The sequence below is a fragment of the Leuciscus leuciscus genome (genome assembly GCF_965113295.1).
Source record: "Leuciscus leuciscus genome assembly, chromosome: 1".
Lineage (NCBI taxonomy): Eukaryota > Metazoa > Chordata > Actinopteri > Cypriniformes > Leuciscidae > Leuciscus > Leuciscus leuciscus.
Genome location: NC_138725.1, coordinates 2911820 through 2929560, shown reverse-complemented (window position 1 = coordinate 2929560; position 17741 = coordinate 2911820). Strand labels below are relative to the sequence as shown.

Genomic DNA, 17741 nt, shown 5'->3' with positions numbered 1-17741 from the left:
CTGCATGAAACCCGTTGCTGGAAATGCAAACTCACCAGGAGTCGAGCTGATGTTCAACCCAGATAGCATGTATAATCGGCCCGAGCTCGGCTGCCCCGCGGCGCCTGCGGCTCAGACTCGGCATCGGCGTGTGTTAACCGGGCCGATTGTGGCCCGCAGCTCGCTCTGGCACATGCATTTTTGTTACGGCTGTAAAGCACTGGGCCGATTCATGTTCACCGTAACTGGTCGGGCTCTGCTGTATGATCTGGACCACTTCTGGAAATGACTCGGCTTAGGTTAAATCAAGGATGGTTTTAATGTAGCAATAATTAACATAAAAATTATTTTAAAATTGACTTAAATTCCTGACTGTATCTTAGTATGTTATACTCGTCGAATGTCGTTGTCCAAAACAAAATATATGCGGTAAATAATAATAATAATAGAGTCATTTTGCACAGAGCAATTTTTAATATTTATAACCATAGGAAAAATATTTAGTTGTCATGAAGATTATTTACGTGTATTTTAAAAATGCATGGGCGCTCGACATCACTCGCACAGTCACGGTGATTGCAGTCGCGCATCGGCTGAGTAGTTGGGTAGTCTAAAATTAACACTGAGTCTAAAATTCATTTTACTGGCTATTTCAAATGTTTACCAGCAGTGACGGTTAAACTCTGGGCGCTCGGCTCAGATGCGTTTACCGGTATGAAGCCGATTTCAACAGTTGCTGCAGCGAGCGTCAGCACGCAAGACGTGTGCACAACTTTCGGTGAGATAAAACTCAACGCCTGACTTAAAATCATCCCTTTTCGATCCTACGTCATTACAGTGAACTTGAGGTAAGTTGTGTTCAATTTCCTTAAAAAGCATCAACATTTCACGCCGAGCATAGTTTCAATCGAGTTACGTCGACCTACATATTTCGAACTGTTGCTGATTAAATGTTGATTATTATCGATCCGTTTAAACTTTGTTCATGTTCATTTGACAGTGCTTCCCTAGATGAAACAAAAAGAAATAATTCAGAACTCGAATTCTATTAATTAGGACAACAATATAAAATTTTTGTCTGAGTAAAGTAGTGCAAATGGGGGTAATATGAAAGCTTTTATGGCGCGAAGTTAACGAACCTAACATTGACTAACGTTAGCTGCGCTGTTTTTGCGCTAGCAGCTCATATTTTCGTTCTGCTAGTTGGCAAAGAATTAGTTGCTAGGCTAGACACCATTTTTATTGAATGCAATTTACGTGAATAATATTTACGAGCACAGTCTTTGATCTGTGGAAGAAAATAAAGTGGAACAAATGTTAGCTGGCTTAAGGCCAATTCATACCGCACAGACAAACGCCAACAAACACGTTTTGTCCTAAAGTATGTGCACATTTTGATCCTGTAAGAAAATATTTATTTTACTTATGTAAATAGAGGAATGATGTGGGACTTTGGTCTGCTGAAAGCTGGGTCATGTCTGTTGCTGAGTGAGATCGGGACTCTTATTATGAAAATGAACTGAGGACTCTTATAACGGTAGAGGAGCAGCTGCGCCTGCGCCGGCGACCTCACAGTTGCTGGGGATTATGATTACGCTGACACGTTTGCTCCTGGTTTTACAGGTATGATACAACATATGTTCATGCTGCAAATATTTTGTGTATTAATGTTCTGGGTTGTGAAGATCTATGTGCAGACCGTCCGCCATTTTGTGAACGCTGTGTATGACGTCGTGAAGTGCATTTAATGGCCTTTTGCACAGGGGCCTGTAACAGATGCACTCTCGACATTTAAGTTAACAATATAAAACGAGAAGAAAGTTGTGTCTGAAAGCTGCAATCTTTTACTTGTATTGGTTAAAATGAATGAATATCTCGTGTTTTTCCGTGGGTGCTTGAGTTTGTCGGTTTCTGTTGGGGCAGTGTGAACATGACACTTATTTTTCATAACATTCTGAATACAACGACCAACTTTTGTTGGTGACTTTTTTTTGTTGGTGTTTGCTGGCGTTTGTCTGCGGTGTGAATTGGCCTCTAGTTGTACTTTTATGGCGCAAACTGAAATCGCACTTTATAGCTAACATCAACATTACCTTTGGCTAAATGCGGTCTGTACAGACAGGTTTGAAAAGTGTATTAGCTACCCTAGGGCTGGGCGATATGACTGAAAACTGTATCATGATGTAAGCGTTTCATATCAGTCGATAATATTGATATTTTTTATGACCTATTTAAAATAAGGACCAGGAGAAAAATATATTACATTCAACATTTTTATTTTAAACTTAACCTTCCTCTGATTATAATCCCCTCAGTTATAAAGGCAGAAATGTCAACACAACCATGGAAAGCAACACCATGGAAGACACAAAAGACAGGTCTTCTCAGGAGGCTGTGCCTACAGGTAGGAATTCTACAAAGTGAACTCTCTCGGTTTACTCTGACATATCTACGTACAATGTTTTGCTACTAATCTGTTATGCCTGCTTTTTCTTGTGTCTTACAGCAATTGCTAAGGAGATCCTCATCCAGCTTGATTCTATCAGAGAGCAGCAGTTGCTCATCCTGATGCAGCTCCTACAAATCTCCAGCAGTTCCAGACTTCACGCCAGACCCAACACATTTTGGGCTCCTACTTTCAACTATTGAGGAGCTACAATGTTTGGAGGAGACGTTAAAGAATCCAGAGGAGAAGAAGAATTTGGTGAGTTAAATTATGCATTAATCAGATCATTCCTAAAAGTCAGTCCCCACTCTCACTCATGCTATATTCCTTAAATAACTAACGAGTGTTGTTAGTTATAACTAAAAACATGTCTTTGTTTCAGACTGTTCTCCTTGGAATGGTCGGAGGCATGACTCTTAAAGACACTGTGGGGCAGGTCCTGAAAAGAGCAATGAACACTTCGCTGGCGAGACTCATTAAAAGTGTGGTTCTGGGTGAGTGTCAGTGCTGGATAACTGCACTGTGGTGACATCCCAGGGCTCTACAGTGCAACCTATTTATTTATTTATTTATTTACTGGCTGTGACGGTGACAAAGTATTTAGGAGCACCAGTGCGACTGACCTGATCAGGTTCTATGGGTGCACCCTCCATTGAAACTAGAGCTGCAACGATTCCTCGATTAAAAAAAATCCTCAATAGCAATTTACCCGTGTTGAGTAACCGGCAAAATACCGGAAGTGGCGCATTCCACAGACGAGAATCCATGAATAACATTATTACACCGTTTTCTAAGGCTACGCGATCTATTTAAAACCATTTACAATCATAATATAGCATAGTGCTATCATGAAATCACAAAGGCTGTGATTTAGTTAAGAATATGCGCTTTAAAAAAAAAAAATGCCCCGGCAAGTCATTTTATCAAATACCGCCTTTTAATAGGTAGGTTAATTTGTCATTGATCAGAAGGTGCTCCTAAATTGTTGACTGTGCTCCTAAACTTTTTAAATTAAAAAGAAATGTAAGTGTAGAGCCCTGCATCCAAATTAAGTTTTGGTGGTTGCTGAGTAACATCACGTGGTCATGCTGCCCTCTTCTATCTTGTGTTTTTCTCAGATGCAGTCCGCCGCAATGCCCTGACCAAAGATTCTACAGAAGAGGAAACAGAGCTGCTCATCACCAGGTGTCTGTGGTTAGCCTCTGATAGGGATGGTGGCCGAAGTCAGAGGGCGAACAGGCAGACAACGTAGACAACTCAAATATCGCGGTGGGCCAGAATTAAATGTTTCAAAGTTAAAAATGTTGATATTGGAAAATGGTATTTGAACTCCTTGATTCTACATTAATGCTGTGATATTATTTCTATTCTTTTCTGTTCTATTCTATTCTTTTCAATTCAAATCTGTTATTAAAAAGTGTGTGTGCGTAGACAACTCAAATGCAGTGGGCCAGAATTAAATGTTTCAAAGTTAAAAATGTTGATATTGGAAAATGGTATTTGAACTCCTTGATTCTACATTAATGCTGTGATATTATTTCTATTCTATTCAAATCTGTTATTAAAAAGTGTGTTTATCCTATTTTTGTAGTGTGGTCCAATAAAAAATGCATTAAACATGAAACCTGTCTTCCTTGTGCTGTTTTACTTTGTTTATCTTGCATAAATAACGGCTGCTAAGCAATTTTAGTATTAACCTGATATGAATGGAAATCAAAGTTCAAATAAGCCCAAATAAGGAACGGGATTGGAGGCGAGCTATACGTCCTCTCACTCGGGTTTCCGCAATCGGGCCGCGTTAAAACCGAGCGCTCGGCCGAGTGTCTTTAGCCTTAATCGGGCCGCGTTAAAACCGAGCGCTCGGCCGAGTGTCTTTAGCCTTAATCGGGCCGCGTTAAAACCGAGCGCTCGCAGAGCAATCGGACCTAGATTCATGCCGAGGATTGGCCGATTGTTTTAGCCTTAATCGGGCCGCTTTCGGCCCGCACAATTTTTGCTAGCTGGGAAGTTTGTCTAAATCTCAATGAGGAAAATTAGAGATAAATTCGTTCATTAGCATTAATAACTGGTTGCGGAGCTTCTCCGTCTTCTGCAGTTCTGCGACATACGAGACGTTCATATATATAGCCTTAAGCCACGCCCATTTCTCGAGCTGCAGCATGACGTGATATCGAAACTGAAAGAAAATCATAAACCACACATCCATAGTCTAGTATTGCTCTTATTATTGTTGAATAAATGGTTTTCAGTTTCATTATATCAGGTCCACCATTCACGACCTGAAAAACACCTAAAATCCTCTTACATTTCACTTACATTTTGTTTAAATGTGAGAAATCCACGTAATTTTCGTGTCAAACTAAATATGAATCTAATATTTAGATTTATATCTCTACTTATCTTTTTATTGGTAAAGAAAATTTGTTTTCTCTGCAGATAATTTAAATCTCCCATTCATAGCTGATTGCATTTTATTAACAATATAATCCACATTTCTGCCTCTAATCCAAAGTCATCTGTCTAGGGAACGATGGTTTGCTGAATAACTGAATAACTGTCCATCTCCCGCATAAACACCAGCATTTGATCCGTTTCTGACACTGTATGAACCTGAACTAACTTTAGCTGGACAATAACTTTATTCTAGAGCTACTATAACGCCAAACAATCTCTGTTACTGTAATTATTTCTATTATCAATGTAAAGCCGCTTTAAAAGTGCTGTATAAATGAAGATGACTTGACTGTGTGAGTGTTTCTCTGAGTGTCCGGCAGGAGGCGCCACATCCTCTCCACTCTCACTGATGACGTTTGATCTTCCGCTCCTGCGCAGCGCGAGGCTGATCCACAGACTGGACACACAGATCTGAACTAAACAACAACAAACCCTCCAGAATCAGCGAGAGTCCGTCAACAAACACACTCTCAGTGTGAATCTGATGATTACATCATGTCTGGAAACGCTTTTCCAGGTGTGTACATCTCAGTGTGTGCGACAAACCTGTGTCTGTGTGTCACTATGTGTGTCTGTGTGTTTACTTCTAAACAGCTGAAGTTTGTTTATCTACATTTCATTTCATTTCATTTCATTTCATTTTATTAAAGGGATAGTTCACTTTGAAATTAATTTTTGATATGTTTTAGCTTACCTCAAGGGCATCCAAGATGTAGGTGTCTTTGTTTCCGCAGTAGTTTCAATTTTGATATTTTTAGGTCAAACCGTTCTTGTCTGTCAGTCATATAATGCAGGTCTGTGGTTACTGTCTCAAAACACAAGCACAGAGTCCAAATTAAAACAATTCCCCACGTCCAAATGAAACAATTCCCCATCATAAGTACACATTGATGGCCTAAGACACGAAACGAGCGGTTTGTGTGAGAAAACGAACAGTATTTATATCGTTGTTATCTCTTGAAAACAGCACACGTCCAAATGATCTGATGGCGCGGGCGTGTATAGATATATACATAGATGTCGCCTTGGCTACGGTTTCGTTCCAATGAACTGCAGTAGCCAAGGCGACATCTATGTATATATCTATACACGCCCGCGCCATCAGATCATTGGTCATTAATTTATTTATGTATTGATTGATTGCATGTTATCATGATTTTGTTTACCGGTATTAGATTTTGATATTAGATATTGTTAAATAAAAAAATATGAACAGTATATAATAGAAACACTAAAAATATGTCTTCTAGATCAGGGATGGGACACATCTGTCCTGGAGGGCCGCTGTCCTGCAGAGTTTCGCTCATAGACGGTTTTGCATGTTAAAATATCTTATGGTTTGATTTTTCAGTATGTGAGACAATTTGATTTAATGTTCCCTGTTTCTGAGAAGATCTCAGTGACTGGCAGCCGTGGACTGATCAGCCCTGCAAACCTGCTGGTGGACCGTGGAAACATGCACTCATCCCAGATAAACGCAGCTTATCTTCTAAATAGTTGTAAAAAGTACTGTAAGTAAAAATGTATAGGCCTAGAACTATTTATTTTGTAGTAAATGTACAAATTAATTGACGTGACAAAAATAAATGTACAGAATAATTTCTTTATTACGGTTACAAGTTAGCCTATAACTTGCATTACAGAAATAAACAATGCACAGAAATTATTTTTGCTTTATTTACAAATTATAACTTACATAAAAATAATGTATACGATTGTTTCATTTACAAATTTTACTTTACATAACCAAAAGTTTCTTACTCTACCAATCTGTGGAGAAGAGAAAACTATCTGTCCATTCTCCCCCTGCTCTCCTGTGATCTCCTCTCCTCTGTCTCTCTGAAACTTCATGTCCTCCTCCCTCAATATCTCCATCAGCTCCTCCTCTCCGTCTCGAAAAAATCACACAGACATTATTTAGTAATTTAACATTATTTTATTTACTTTACTTTTTATATTACTTTATTTTCAACACAAAAATGAAATGTGTGTTTGTAAACGTCCATCACATTACAGCAGGCAAAGTGCCTGCATGCCCATCCTGTGTCGCTAAGCTTCTGAAGCTCTCTAGGCTGACCTCCATACATCTCTTTCTGAACTTCAAGCCATTTGTGGTGAGTGTATGAGCCTGACATGAAGACATATCCAGTAAAGAACAGAAACATGATGCCTCAGGTGCTGACTTGACAGTATCAACTAAAACTAAGTTCATTGCAATGCACATACTGTAGAACGCATGTTTTGCCACTGCCTTTATGCGTGCAGAAACACCTGTATGTTTTCCACTCATTACAGACGCTCCATCATATCCCTGGCCTACAAGATTGCTTCTGTAATCCAATCCATATCTCTCAAGACAATTGATGATCTTCTCTGTCAACCCTTCAGCATTTAAACTATCAGCTTTTTGAAAATACACTGCACCTTATAATAATATCTCAGGACCAGGGAAATTTGTTCTTTTTTTCTCATGTCCTTAGTTTCATCAACTAGAACACTGAATGACTCGTTTTCTTTGACTTCTTCGACGATATTTTGTCGAACAATCTCTGCCAAACACTCCAGGATTTCTTTTTGTGTGGTATTACTTGTGTACTCAGCATTTCCGCTGGACAGTTTTTTCTTCACTATTGGGTCATGTTTTGCTATTTGCTCCAATATGGCCAGAAAGTTCCCCCTATTCTCAGACTCCTCTGACTCACGATGGCCTCTTTGGGGAATATGTTGTGTAGCAGTAAGCAGGAGAACATCTGCCACGGTTTTTATATAGTCCTGATTCTCTTTGACTCTTTTTAGGTAGTCTTTATTAATTGATTTCAACAAAGATGTGTTGCTCTCAGCTCCCCTTGTGTAGTCAGAACATGCCCACATTGCATTTACATGGTGCTCTGATTTGGCATGCATTGCAAACCCACCGTCCTTATTTAATGCTTTTTTTTTCCCGTTTGCAAATCCAGAGCTTGAAGTGAAGGCAGATTGAGGGGCAGAAGGAAGTGAAAAATGTCTGCATACAAAACAACGGGCCGAGTTCTGGCTTTGTGGATATTCTATCCATGGATATTCTTTATACCATGTAGAATTAAATGCCCTACTTTTTTTTCCCTCGCTGTGTTCTAGGAAACATCGCTAAGTTAGGCTGCACAGGACCAGCCGCTCTGGATTGCGAAATATCTAAATAAATAGACATATTGATAAAGCAAAGATTAGGCCCTGTCATTTCAACATTAACAACTTTTAAAAAAAAGTTTTTCTTCTGCTGAACACACAAGAAAATATTTTGAAGAATCTTGGTAGCCAAAATCAGCTGATGAACCCCATTGACTGCCATGTTATTTTTTTCCTACTATGGAAGTCAATGGGGTCCATCAACTGATTTTGGCTACCAAGATTCTTCAAAATATTTTCTTGTGTGTCAGCAGAAGAAAGAAACTCTTACAGGTTTGAAACAAGTTTAGGGTGAGTAAACAACCATTTAAATGAAGTGAACTAATCCTTTAAGTAGGCTATCTAAATTACACAGAGTTGCATGTACAGTAGCTGGTATTAGTTAACGTTCAAACATTTCAGTGTTTATCAGGCCTTTTTGGGAAACTATTATAGTGCCTTTCTTTAGTCTTTAAAACAACAGATAAAGTAATATTTATCTACTTTATATGTATGTGGTGGTGTGTGCATTGCTGCTGAATAACACTGACAAAGTCAATTCTATTCAGCAGTCTGCCGAAGTTACGTTAGCTAATCTACTAGCTACACGCAATAGCTTGGTCAGTCACACACATGAAAGTATCAGATTACTAACATAAGATGCGATATTTCAAAATATATAATTTAGTGTGTACTGACGTGTTGTGGTGTCTCTCTCCTCCTGTTTTATAAATGCGCAACTGTGCTCGCTTCCTCTTCGCGTGAGTCTCAAATCAAGCAGTGATTGACAGCGCTCTGGTCCAATGGTGCGATGGGCATTTTCAGGTTGACAGTAAATCTAGCCCAATGAGATTGGAGGGGGGGCACCAGGGGGGGGCAATCATATTCCAGGGGGGGCCGGTGCCACCCCATGCCCCAATATTAATAGTATTGCTTGTAATCTGTTGCCACAGTTTTATTGAGTAGATATAGCATATTCATGTTTACAGTGTAGGCTACCTGAATGTTTAAATGTTTCATTTTTACTTCTAAAATGTTTGTTAAATGAGTTTAAATGTAGGCAATATTGTATACATGTTAAAACAGTGTAAAATGTGCTGTATTGCTGTACTCATCGACAATAAAGGCCAGTGTCATGTATACTGGTGGTTGTAGGGAATACTATTTTACAAAGGTTTAGAGGAAATAAAACAGTTAATATTACTCATAAATAAAAACAGTTAATATTACTCATAAATATTGTTTTTTAAATGTTTAAATGTTAAATTATTTCTACTCAATTTTATTTGTTAATGTTCCAGATGCAGTTACTCAGATTTATTTTACTTATTTTTTTTACTTGCATTTACTCAATTCATACAGTATATTTCATTGATTTCACAGCTTTAAAATTTACTACATTTTTTTGAGTGTAAAAATGTTTCACCAAAAAAAAGATGAGTAAATCATAGTTAAACTTTTTAGAGTTCAAGTCGAGTTCAAATCTATATGAAATGTATTCGTATGCCGCAACTTTCCCCAATTCTGTAACCCATGAAAGACGGTGAACATGGCAAATCCACAGACTAACTCGTGAAAGCTCCATAAATGCAGTATTTGAAAAAGACAAGAGGCATGATGTGATTGGCTGCCAAAAAACACCTGTTAATCTTTCAGATTGTATATATTTAGATTTTATTTATTTATTTATAATGTATTGTTTTATTTATTTTAGAGTTTTTATGGGATACCAAATAAAGTATACCTATTATTTTCATAAACACAAACTGCCCTCCACCCAGTGCTATTCTACCCAGTTACATCAATCTACACAACATGAGTGAAAATACCATCAACACACTCTGTATTTAACACATCTCTTTTTACAGTGTGTAGACTTTAAGTTCCTGTACTCAACGTCTCTTTAAAAACAAATGTGCAGATAACGGCAACATTGCTGATCTCGTGCTGTACAACCACAATCATAAAAACCTTTTTTAAATGTCACCAATCAGACATTACACACTTGCTGAGATAAACAATACCACATGATGATAATATTATCATAAGATTATATTTTTAATATTATCTCATGGCTATTCTTGCTTCTTCAAATGTGCAACATAAACACACAGTGTAAGCAGAGAAAACTAATGTTAAAGAGTCAAGGGCCCAAATAAAGCTGACACTAATCACGATTCTGGTGACTTCAAATTAAACATTCAATAAAACATCAACATCTGTTCATTCTCAACAAGAACGTCTGTAGACGTCTGACAGAACTAAAGTCAATCTGGTGAGTAATAAACAGACTCACACAGAGATCAAGAATCAGCACAGGAATCTCAACAATGATGACAGACCAAAAGCTTCATGCCGCAATGCATGCTGGGTACCAGCATAGTACAAAACTCAATCATGACTCCCAGCATGCATTGTGGCATGAATAAATTATGCAGATGAATATTCCTACTTGTCTGACTATTTGCTGTTTTTGTTGTGACTTTAGTTGTTTTTTTGTGATGTTCAGAGTTGATCTGTTTATATTAATATTTTGTCGATTGTCACCGTTGTTGAGATTCATGAACTGATTCTTGGAGTCTGTGTGTGAGTTTCTCCTGCAGCTCAAAACTTTCTGAACACATTTCATTTTTAAGAAATCGTTCTGCACTGCTGGATAGCATGGTGTAGTTTGAAGAGACTGTAATAACTAATCTGCACACCATCCATCCATATACTCAAACTCACATTAGTGTGTAAAAGGTTTCAATACACTTCTGAGTAAAGAGGAATAACACTTTAGTTGTGTTAAAGGTAACACAAAATGTGTAGTCCTTATATAAACACAGAGATGTTTTGAGAAACGAGACAAGGTGTGTGTTAAAATCTATGTGTCATTTTTAACACGTCTTTTTACAGGTTGTGTTGTTTTCAACATTTCATCATTTTATAAGAGCACGCCGAGACTCGCCATCAAGCAAGCAAATTTTATTTATATAGCACTTTTCCAAACAAATCAATGCAGTTCAAAGTGCTTTACAGGCACAAATAAAGTAAAAGTACAAGTAAAATACAAGAATAAAAAAAAATAATAATGTATGAGGATTTATTAAAATTAAGAAAAACTTAGACTTAAAACTATTAATATTTTCGGCACGTCTTCCTTCTTCTGTACTCGACTATTGATTAAAGGGTTAATAATTTTACATCTGCCCCTTTCGCTTTATTGTTAAAATTACACATCTGCACTGTAAAAAATAAAATCGTAAAAAAACAGTCATTGACTGTCAGCTACGGCTGCCAAACAAAAACCGTAAAAATAAAGTAAAATATCCTAATTTAAATTAAGTGCAAAAAACTTTTACAGAAATTTTCCTTAAATGTTTTACGGAAAAACTGTGTTTTTTTACAGCTATTTCCTGAATTATTACGATCAAACACCTTCATTGTAAAAAAATTCCATAAAAAACAGTCAAATGACTGTCAAAAAAATTAATGTAAAATATCCTAATTTAAATAAGTGGAAAATACTTTTACAGAAATCTTCATTAATCTTTTTTAACAGAAATACACAGTTAAAACACAGTTAATTCACATTTTTTCTGATTTTTTACTGAAAAACATGCAGTTAATTACATGCATGATTTGCTATGACTATACGTCACTACATCAGCAACTACACAGTTACTGTCTGTTAAATAAAGCAACATGCAGCATTTCATCGGTGTTTCTCTGCTCATCCTGCACTGAAGCTCAGGCTCTACTCTTCAACACAATGGTGACACACAAAACACACCATACAGAAACATTTTAAACCCCAACAGAACATTATCAGGATCTCAGCATCTTCACTTATTACAATCCAGACTTTATTTCTTTCATACTAACATTCTTATTGAGAATTAACAGAGGTTTAGAAGTTGAAGTTTTATTGAAAAGAATAAAGTTTGATGTCACCATGATGGAGATTAGTGTTTGTTTTAGTTGGACTCTTGACCTTTTAGTGCTTAACTTAAAATTTCTCTGGCTGCTTTAACTGTGTGTCTTTGATGCATATTTGTTATGGTAGGAATCCAAGAGAAACTCAGATCAGATGATGTTGGTCTCTTTTTAGTGATAATAGTCATCATGTAGTGTCCTGCTTCATTGATACCACCTGAAGTGTAAATCTGATTAAGTAATTAAATATTTGTTGTTAATTTTTGCATGATAAAACTGCTATATAAGATCCTGCAGTGCTGTGATACTCAGATTTTATAACGTCATTATACAGAAAATGTTTTGACAGGATTATATAGACTCACTCAGACATCAATAATCAGCGTATGAATCTCAACAATGGTGACAACGAAAAAAAATCTGAACTACTATAAAGTCACAAAAAGGCTTTGTTGGTTGTCACCATTGTTGAGATTCATATGTTGATTCTTGATGTCTATACTCCAAAAAAAAAAAAAAATTAACCAGCTCCAAACTTTTTCCATATAATACATATCTTTTTAAATTTCAGATTATTACAATATTGTTGCCAAGGATCATGTGAGAAATTATCATTATAGATAATGTAAAATATAATAAAAATCATTATAGACTTTGTATACAGCTAAATTCAATCTACATATTATGTAATCTAAACTAATATATTCAGAGATTTGGCTGTTATATCAGTGAATCAGATCATCACGACGACTGTAACATCACTGATGAATGACCAAGATCATCTGATATTTCTCCTGCATTTATTGCTATAACAAATGTGTATTAAATACACAGTTATAGCAGCCAGAGAAAACTAATGTTAGAAACTCACGGGTCATGAGCCTAACTAAAGCAGACACTGATCTCAATCATGGTGACATCAAATTTATTTTAAAGCTGTCAGCTGCGGCTGTCAAACAAAAACCGTAAAAATAAAGTAAAATATCCTATTTTAGAAGTGCAAAAACCTTTAACAGAAATTTTCCTTAAATGTTTTACAGAAAAACACTTATTTTACAGCTATTTCCTGAATTATTACGATTTAAAAAAATTATATGCATGTGAGAAATTATGACATCATAGACTTTGTATAAAGCTAAATTCCATCTACATGTAATCTAAGCTAATATATTCATATTTTTGACTGTCATATCAGAGAATCAAACCATCATATGATGACATCATCAAAGAATGACCAAAATCATCTGAAATTTTCTCCAGCATTTATTACTACAACAAATGTGCATGAAATACACAGTTAAAGCAGCCAAAGAAAACCGTAAGTTAAAAATTGAAGTCATGAGCCCAACTAAAGCAGACACTAATCTCAATCATGGTGACATCAAATTTATTTTAAAGTTTTTTACAATTTATTTAAATTAGCATATTTTACTTTAATTTTAGGGTTTTTGTTTGGCAGCCGCAGCTGCCAGTCATTTGACCCTTTTTTAAAGATTTTTTTTACAATGAAGGTATTTGATTATAATAATGCAGGAAATACATGTGAAATAACAGTGCTTTTTCGGTTTATTTAAATTACCATATTTGACTTTAATTTTAAGGTTTTTGTTTGGCAGCCGCAGCTGCCAGTCATTTGACCCTTTTTTAAAGATTTTTTTTACAATGAAGGTTTTTGATCGTAATTATTCAGGAAATACCTGTAAAATAACAGTGTTTTTCAGTTTATTTAATTTAGGATGTTTTACAGTTTTTTGGGGAGCTGACAGTCATTTGACCATTTTATCATTTAACTGTTTTCTTTCTGTTAAATTACAGATTATATTTGTAATTTTACATACATTTTTATGTAATTTAAGAAAACAGAAAAAATACTGTATGAAAAATACAACAAATGTTCTGTATAAAAAATGTGAATTACTGTAATTTGTCATTAATGTCACAATACCTAAAATAACAGCTGAATTTTTATTTTACAGATATTTTTTGTAATTTTACAGTGTTTTGAGTACAATTTAAAATGAAAGAAAATGATCGTAAAAAAATCACAGTTATTTTCTGTAAAATTAGGATTTTTTTTTACAGTGTGAATATGTAATTACCTGACACAATTTCTTTGTTAAAATTATTTGCACATCTATTGTGTTAAATTCTACACAACACAAGTTGACCCTGAGCACACTCACTACATGTGTTAAAATCTACACAACGTGTCCTTTTTAACACATCTCTTTTTACAGAGTAGTAAGTAGACAGAGAAGAAAGGACACCGACTGAAAACCCTTGAGAAAGTCCAGTGGTTAAATGATCCATAAAATAGACATTGGCTGAGATGAAAGAAAGCTGGAGAGTGTTGACAGTATTGAGTAATGGAGGCTTTGCTCGCGTCGCAGGTTTGTAGTGTTGTGGGCAGAGGGATTTCACGTCCATACAGATTCGTTGAAATGATTACACCATTAAATGAAAGGATAGGCAGACCTCTTATATCTAATGGAGCATCTACAGATTCAGCACCACGGACAGCAGATATGGCAGATTCAGCACAATGGACAGCAGATCGGGCAGATTCAGCACCATGGACAGCAGCTCGGGCAGATTCAGCACCATGGACAGCAGATATGGCAGATTCAGCACAATGGACAGCAGATCGGGCAGACTCAGCACCATGGACAGCAGATATGGCAGATTCAGCACAATGGACAGCAGATCGGGCAGACTCAGCACCATGGACAGCAGATCAGGCAGATTCAGCACCACGGACAGCAGATATGGCAGATTCAGCACCATGGACAGCAGATCGGGCAGATTCAGCATCCTGGACAGCGACGGGAGCTCAATATCGTGGGCTTTAGGCCAGGGCTCTCTGACCAGCAGTTCAGTGCCAGTAACAGACTAATCTGGTGTTGAATACAGAGATGAATGAAGCATATTTTGCTGAAAATGATCTGTGGTGTTCATATCGGTGGCTAATGTCTGCCATCATAGCCAGATAAAGGTCTAGTTCCTCCCTGTGCTCTGAGAAAACTTGACTGAGGATATCTCTGTAAATCCTAAAGGCAATTCAGAGAGGGGTTACACTAGAGTCCAGGTCTGACGTTTTCAGGAGGACCACAGACATGACATTTACATCAGAATCAGCTCTTCCTCATCCTCTGGTCAGCTGAAAAACCCAAAGCTAGAGCTGATGTGCGCTAACAAGTTTCTATAACTCGTTCATTTGGACAAGCAGTGTGAAATGAATCTGATGAACTCTTGTGACACTGAACAGAGAATGATACACATATGAACTGTAATTGCCCAGTGGTTTTATTAACAGTTTTGTCATTTCAACTTTTATAAACCTAGTTTTAACATTAGTAAAGTCCACTGGAATTGCACTGCATTTCTGTTTTGAAGCATGTGTTCCTGTATAGCCTTAATTGCTCATCAACACAAATCTTTCTGCAAGTAAACACACACATTTTATCATGTGTCAAAGTCACACTGTGTGTTTGTGTCCCGTTGACTTTAATTCTGTTGTTCAGACACACACAGGGCAGAAGTGGAAGATCAGCAGATCCAGACTCAGAGCATTTCATTTCTCACCTCTCTAATTTTAACTCTTTTGAAGCTAGACTTTTTGTTTTTGTTTATTATTGTTCTCACATTATATATCATTTCAAAGCATATTTACAGAGCTCTATGTGTCTCAATGTCAGTAGATTTACAGAAATTACAATTATAATCTTTGTTGTTTTATGTTTGCTATAACTCACTGTACAAGATCATGGAGCAGTAGATATTTTGATCACAGTATTGTGTAATAAACATTATTTTATCAGATATATTTTAGTAATGTTTAAGTCATGACTGAAATACTGTAGTCAGGTCCGAATCTTCAAGATTGTGTAACCCTGTAGGCATTTTTGAGGAAAAGTTGTTATACCACATTTTTAGAAAGTTCAATGTCTCCTGAATAAGGATCCACCGTATAACATTGAAATAAGGGTCCCATTTTCTTGTAATTGTTATTGAAACAATAGGTGCATTATTCACAGCCGAAACACTACAGGTGGATAGGGTAAAATTTGATAGATAATAGGTAAAAGTTATAGATATCACCATAAAACCTTTCCAGTTTTTCACTTACATAGAGACAGACATTTTTTGTATTACAAGTTTTCTGAAATGTCATGTTTACATATGCAAATGAGGCATACCAGTATATATATATATATATATAATTCGAGGGGCAGGCATACCAGTACGCGGTTCTCCCTTTCGGGCTAGCCCTGTCTCCTCGCGTCTTCACGAAGGTTGTCGAGGCAGCCCTTGTTCCTCTCGACGACTGGCTGATCCTAGCTCACTCTCGAGACAAGGTTTGCGAACACAGGGACCTAGTGCTCCGGCACCTAGCTTGTCTGGGCCTTCGAGTCAACTGGGAGAAGAGCAAACTCTGCTCCGTGCAGAGGATATCTTTTCTCGGTATGGAAATCGACTCGGTCGCCATGTGCGCGCAGCTTACGAGCGAGCGCACGCAGTCACTGCTAACTTGCCTTCGTCAGTTCGAGGGCAAGAGTGCGGTTCCACTGAAACTATTTCAGGGGCTCCTGGGGCATATGGCATCCGCAGCCGCAGTAACGTCGCTCGGTTTGCTTCATATGAGACCGCTTCGCGATCAAGTCCCGAGGTGGGCATGGCAACACGGCACGCTCCGAGTCCCAGTGACTTCGACCTGCCGTCAGACCTTCACCCCGTGGACAAACCTCAGTTTTCTATGGGCTGGAGTGCCCATAGAACGAGTTTCCTGGCATGTTGTTATATCAACAGATGCCTCCACAATGGTGCCGTGGGCTCCTGGACAAGACCCCAGCGCCTTTGGCATGTCAATTGCCTCGAGTTGCAGGCTGTATGTCTCGCCCTGCACCGCTTCTGTGCGTTGCTCAGGGGTCAGCACGTATTAGTCCGATCAGACAATACCGCCACAGTAGCGTACATCAACCGGCAAGGTGGTCTGCGCTCCCGCCGTATGTCGCAACTGAATCCTCCTCACCCTCCTCTCGTTCCCTCTTGGGACCTCTCAGTGGTTTTAACTGCTCTGCAGAGTGCTCCCTTTGAGCCTCTGCAATCAGTGGAGCTTAAGTTCCTGTCAATGAAGACAGTGCTCCTGGTTGCATTGGCCTCCATCAAGAGGGTAGGGGACCTGCAGGCATTTTCGGTTGACGAAGCGTGCCTGGAATTTGGACCAGCTAACTCTTACGTGATCCTGAGACCCCGGCCTGGATATGTGCCCAAGGTTCCCACCACACCCTTTCGAGACCAGGTGGTGAATCTGCAAGCGCTGCCCTCGGAGGAGGCAGACCCAGCCTTGGCACTGCTCTGTCCAGTACGCACCCTCCATGCTTACGTAGACAGAATGCAGTGTTTCAGGACTTCAGACCAGCTCTTTGTCTGTCATGGTGGGAAGCTGAAGGGAAAGGCTCTCTCCAAGCAAAGGTTGTCTCACTGGATAGTGGACGCCATTGCTTTGGCTTACCAGCAGCAAGGTCGACCATGCCCCCTTGGTGTGACGGCCCACTCCACCCGGAGTGTGGCATCCTCTTGGGCTCTACCGCATGGCGCCTCGCTAACAGACATCTGTAGAGCTGCAGGCTGGGCGACACCTAACACGGCCTCTGGGCGACCCCCACGTGTGTAGTCCACTGTAAGCCTCTCTGAGCATGTGTCTTTCCCTCGGCAAGCCACCTTGCCACCCCTGGATTTTGAAATATTCCACCTGCGGCTGGACACCCCAGTGATTCTCCTGGGGTCATGTGTATCCCAA

The 17741-nt window shown here is 38.3% G+C and overlaps 1 protein-coding gene and 1 long non-coding RNA gene across 3 annotated transcripts in view; both read left to right on the top strand.

Moving 5' to 3' along the window:
• Positions 1-69: 69 nt before the first annotated feature.
• On the top strand, positions 70-4049 carry LOC309480488. 2 transcript variants are annotated; one of them, XR_014199658.1, is made up of 5 exons: positions 70-1602; positions 2295-2383; positions 2486-2683; positions 2808-2919; positions 3544-4049. It is a non-coding gene; the product is annotated as an uncharacterized lncRNA (long non-coding RNA). The 2 variants fall into 2 exon arrangements; XR_014199659.1 differs by lacking the exon at positions 70-1602 and adding an exon at positions 2144-2162.
• A 1191-nt stretch (positions 4050-5240) lies between these two features.
• Positions 5241-17741, top strand: part of LOC309480107 (uncharacterized protein) — a gene marked incomplete at its 3' end in the record, with an annotated part of 40410 nt that continues 27909 nt past the window's right edge. The window contains exon 1 of the mRNA XM_082144487.1: positions 5241-5396. Coding sequence (XP_082000613.1) covers positions 5375-5396 — 22 coding nt within the window. The 5' untranslated portion in view covers positions 5241-5374. The remainder of the gene's footprint in view (positions 5397-17741) is intronic.